Source organism: Atta colombica, unplaced genomic scaffold, assembly GCF_001594045.1.
Source record: "Atta colombica isolate Treedump-2 unplaced genomic scaffold, Acol1.0 scaffold155, whole genome shotgun sequence".
Lineage (NCBI taxonomy): Eukaryota > Metazoa > Arthropoda > Insecta > Hymenoptera > Formicidae > Atta > Atta colombica.
Window position 1 is genome coordinate 1,448,062 of NW_017259245.1, and position 4,426 is coordinate 1,452,487.

Sequence of the window (4,426 nt, forward strand, 5' to 3'; positions counted from 1 at the left end):
ACCAATAATAATTTACTCAAAAGTTTTCCAAATATTATATATAATTTAATCGGAAAAACTTATGTTACATAAATTATATCACAATTAAATTATGATACGTGATAAATAATACTGAACGGATGCGACGCGGGCGCGTCCCGTATTATATCCTGTTTCGTTTCGCAAACGCTACGTGTCATTGCACCTCTAAAAATAAGCATGCCTGTCAATCTCGCGTGCAATTCCATTTGGCTTATTATTTCAACGACAAAATATATTTTTATATATTTTTTTTACTTCGCGTGCATATACGTACATCGTAATTAATGCGTACACACATACAGGCACACTCATGCACAGACACGCGAATGTGTTCAGCGGTAGCAGGCGAGGTGCGAAATGTGTTATCGCGATGCCGCTACTTTGTTACCGTGTATTTTACTTTTTATTGTTATTACTAATCGTAAATTTTCATAAGATGTTCATCTCTCCTGCTGCGCTCTTTTTTTATCCCGATATTGCATTTATTGCATGTTAAAATTCGGTCGTACAAAAATAGACAAATTGATAGGAATTGATAGGAATGCATTCTGCAAAAAACTCACCATTTCTTTTAAACCACGAAACCTTCCAGATTTAAGAGATCGCGTAAGGTTACTGGAAAAAACTGTGATAAGTAATATTTTTTAATATTTAATAATTTTAAGAAATTTAAATAATAAATGAACTAATCGTAGAAGGGATTCCTTAATCGATTCCTCTTAATTTGTCTATGCAAAAAAATATCCGGAAATTCTCTATCTGAACAGCCAAGTCGACACAGCCGATGAATCGCGAATGAGAATCGCGCGATAAGCGTGATATCAGCGCAACATGAGAGGCGTCGGTGATCAATTCTTTTTTTCTTTTATGCGCGTAGATAAAGAGGCCGTGGTATCTTTTTTTATGTTTTCTCCTAGTTTTTCTTTTCTTCGCAGAGATATGTATACTACTGAAATGTCGCCCTCGCGCATCTGGCAGTTATCACCGTTACGCTACGTTAATTAATCTGGCTACATTACGGACCGTTCGCAGCCGAAGATACCATTCGAGGGGTCGATTAAAATCTAAAATCTCTTCATTAGCAGCGAAAATTTGAAGTTATCTACGAGAAGTTAGCTGAATGTCGTTCTTTGTCCTTCAGAACGATTATCAAAAAGGCCCTCGTGAATGCAAGTGCGCGAGAAATCGAGATTTTTTAATCTCACGTTGAGAAGCCGATCTCGAGATCCCGAGAAATACAGGGGGGGGGGGGCGACGCATTGGATTCGTTGTATAATTCGAGTAGCTAGCTGCTTTGAAACAAGTGGAGGAAAAATTCAATATTCATTTGCTTGGGTGCGAAGTTTCCTTCGTTGGCGTAAAGATTGATGTGCTTTAATTAATTGTCTGGCGCTATTTAATTAGGCCGAAAGCCGATATAATTGTTGATAGACTTAGGTCCGTATTCATATGCCATAGATCGATCCACGATTAATTCTCATTTCAGGCGGGCTAGATTTGTGCTAAAGATTGAACTAATCAGATTTATTAAATCGTTGTTTGAGAAGCGTTCTTCAGTCTTTCTGATGAAAGACTGATTCTCAGCTCAAATTAGATCTCAAATTGAATCGCGACTATGAATATGACCTTTAAAGTCAGAACAACGACTTTTCCCCAGCGAACGATACAGCCATTCTTTCGCAATCCATTATTTCATACTTATCCGTCACAATCCATCACACTTATTACTCTAACTCATTTTAAAATCACTACGTTGCATCTAAGGCTACTTATCACTTTTAATTGAAGTATCTCTAATTATTCCAAACTCATCAATCCAAATCTTAAGTATTTTTGCTGTATCGAACCCTTATCTGAAGATCAGATGATCCATCCAACAAAGAAGATTTTTTCGTCATCTCGCAATCTTCTTATCGGGAAAATTGTAGCTAGTAGGGAAATTGACAACAACGGTCGACTGGCGTTTGATCGATCAATATAACGGAATGAGGAGTAAATCCAAGGTATACGAACGGTCCGTGCGGCGCGACGACGGGCCGGGGATGGAATCTCAGATTTTTAGGGTTTACGATTTGAAGAACAACTAGGCAGAATTAGGCTGTTGAGAGGGAGATACGAGACGGCACGATCGGGCACGATAGGAGCAGACTCGATGTCGCCAATACGGCAGTCAGAAGGGATGCCAGTGGCAGTAGGGACGGCGTGTGGAAACTCTCGACGGAGTTACACAGATCACTGGTACACGAGCAATATATAGCGCGCACATCGTGGGTGCCGGTCCTCATAAGGCACTCGCCATTGTCCTTCTCGGCGTCCGTGATGTAACCGCAGCTGCGAACGACCCTCTCTTTACCGTACACTGCAACAGTTACGGGAACGATGTTGAAATCTCTGTTTTTAAATTACTTTCGCTGCTTAGAATCTAGAATTATTTAAATGAAATTTAAATCTAAAATAGATATGATCTTTGAACCGGGAATAGTCACCTGTGGAATGATTTTTATATTCCAACAGCGAACAAATGCTCAGTCACGATAATTTCTTTTGATCCGAAAATCTATATGTATTTTTTTTAACTTCATCCACTGATTTCTGTAAAAGCTTCTTTCATCAATTTCTAGTTAAATTAATCGACGATCAACTCGCAAACAACAACAGTTTAATGTATCACAACAAATCTCCTTTCTTTTCCTCTTCTGAGACAAATTATGTTTAATTCTCACATTGATAATCGAAATGATGATTGAGTTAGCCATCGATTAATCGGAGTTGATGAAAGAGATCCTAAAAGTGATTTCACTTTACTTTTTAAGAAAATAAATATTGAATCTATTCAAATAACACTCAATTGTCGCAATAAGATCGAGATACATACGTCACTTTGATTGAAACTTGATGAAAGTTTCATTGAATTTTATGTCAATTTAACATCACTGTGACATTGCGTGTTACTTGGATATGTATAATAATCTTAGAGTTCTCAAATACTACATATATTGTGTATTATTGATTATTTTTGATTATTTTACAAATAAAATTGTAGGGCAATCAATATAATATATAATATATAATATGTCATTAATAATAATGACTTTTAAGTGAAGTTATAAAAATCATCTCAGATAATAGTTTATGTTGAAAAATTAGAAAATCATTCTTGAGTTAAACGCGCGGTTATTCATGTTTCGAACTTCATTGATGGCTCAATGGATTCTTTGATTAATTCAGAATCGATAGCTTTCGAATGAAAATGCTCATAAATAATTCAATTCCTCATAATTAATCCAATCGCATTAATGCCTTTATCATAACGTTGCCCATTGAAATGACATTATTGCAATAGTATCGCATTATTTATAAAATGTATATGAGATATAGGATGATATTTGTGAGTTGCGGAAAGCATGCCTAACTTGTATAATTGATATAAACGATGTTTAATAAATAATAATTTTTTTAATATGCAGTAAATCATTACAGCTGTTATTTAAGAAATGATAATAATAAATGTGAAGTTAAATTAAAGTGAAAATTGATAAATAATGATTATTTTAAATAAATATAAAGCTTTCAGAATTTCTGTTAGGTGAAGTTTAACTTGCGTTTGTAGAAGCAAATAGAGACTTCACCTTTTTGACTGATTTTTCGGCAAAGGGTAGGCTCCAAGTGACTGAGATGCTCCAGACGAGGTTGAAAGCTGCAGTTTACAGTCCCCAAAGTGTACGAATCGAATGGATCGCCACATCTGGGATCGTACTCGCTGTTGCATTGGTAACATATTATCGCTTCACCTGAAATAACAAAAAAAAAATCGATCATCATGCATTTGCATTTGCAGTCGGATTTGCCAAAAATTATTATAAGATCGAATAAAATTGTTTCTCTCCTAAATCTCGAAATAGCTAGATATTTCTAAGATTTTCTGTGATATTTTTGCGATTTAAACAGTGGCAATTGATCTTATACATTTATACGAGAGATTACGATGAACATTTCGTGCAACCGGTTAAAATTCTTTCTTTTCCTTTGTATTTTATGAATATTTTAGTGGCTCGTATTTTAGAGAAACTTGTGATTTCTCGACAAATTCAACTAACGTTACCCGCGATGAGGATTAATCGGGAAAAGGTCTGATTCACGTTTTGCCTTTCTGTGACGTAATAACGCGCGCTCGATAGGAATCTCACGGAAATCAGGCTGATACGGCGCCAGCTGATATCGAACAGTCAGCCGAGACACGCGAAGACCTTCACTCAGCTGTCTCGTAGTTCGATACGAAGAAACCGAATTTTTTTCTGCCGGATATAAAATTAGACGATTGCACTCCCATAGAAAAGATTTCCAGATCCTATGCTATATTATTCTTCAATCTATCATCGAATACAAAAAAAATATATATATATAT

The 4,426-nt window shown here is 35.9% G+C and overlaps 1 protein-coding gene across 1 annotated transcript in view; it reads right to left on the reverse strand.

Moving 5' to 3' along the window:
* Positions 1-1,961: 1,961 nt before the first annotated feature.
* Positions 1,962-4,426, reverse strand: part of LOC108685657 — a 9,752-nt gene continuing 7,287 nt past the window's right edge. The window contains exons 2-3 of the mRNA XM_018190550.1: positions 3,651-3,812; positions 1,962-2,380 (exon numbers count right to left, since the gene is read on the reverse strand). Coding sequence (XP_018046039.1) covers positions 2,115-2,380; positions 3,651-3,812 — 428 coding nt within the window. The 3' untranslated portion in view covers positions 1,962-2,114. The remainder of the gene's footprint in view (positions 2,381-3,650; positions 3,813-4,426) is intronic.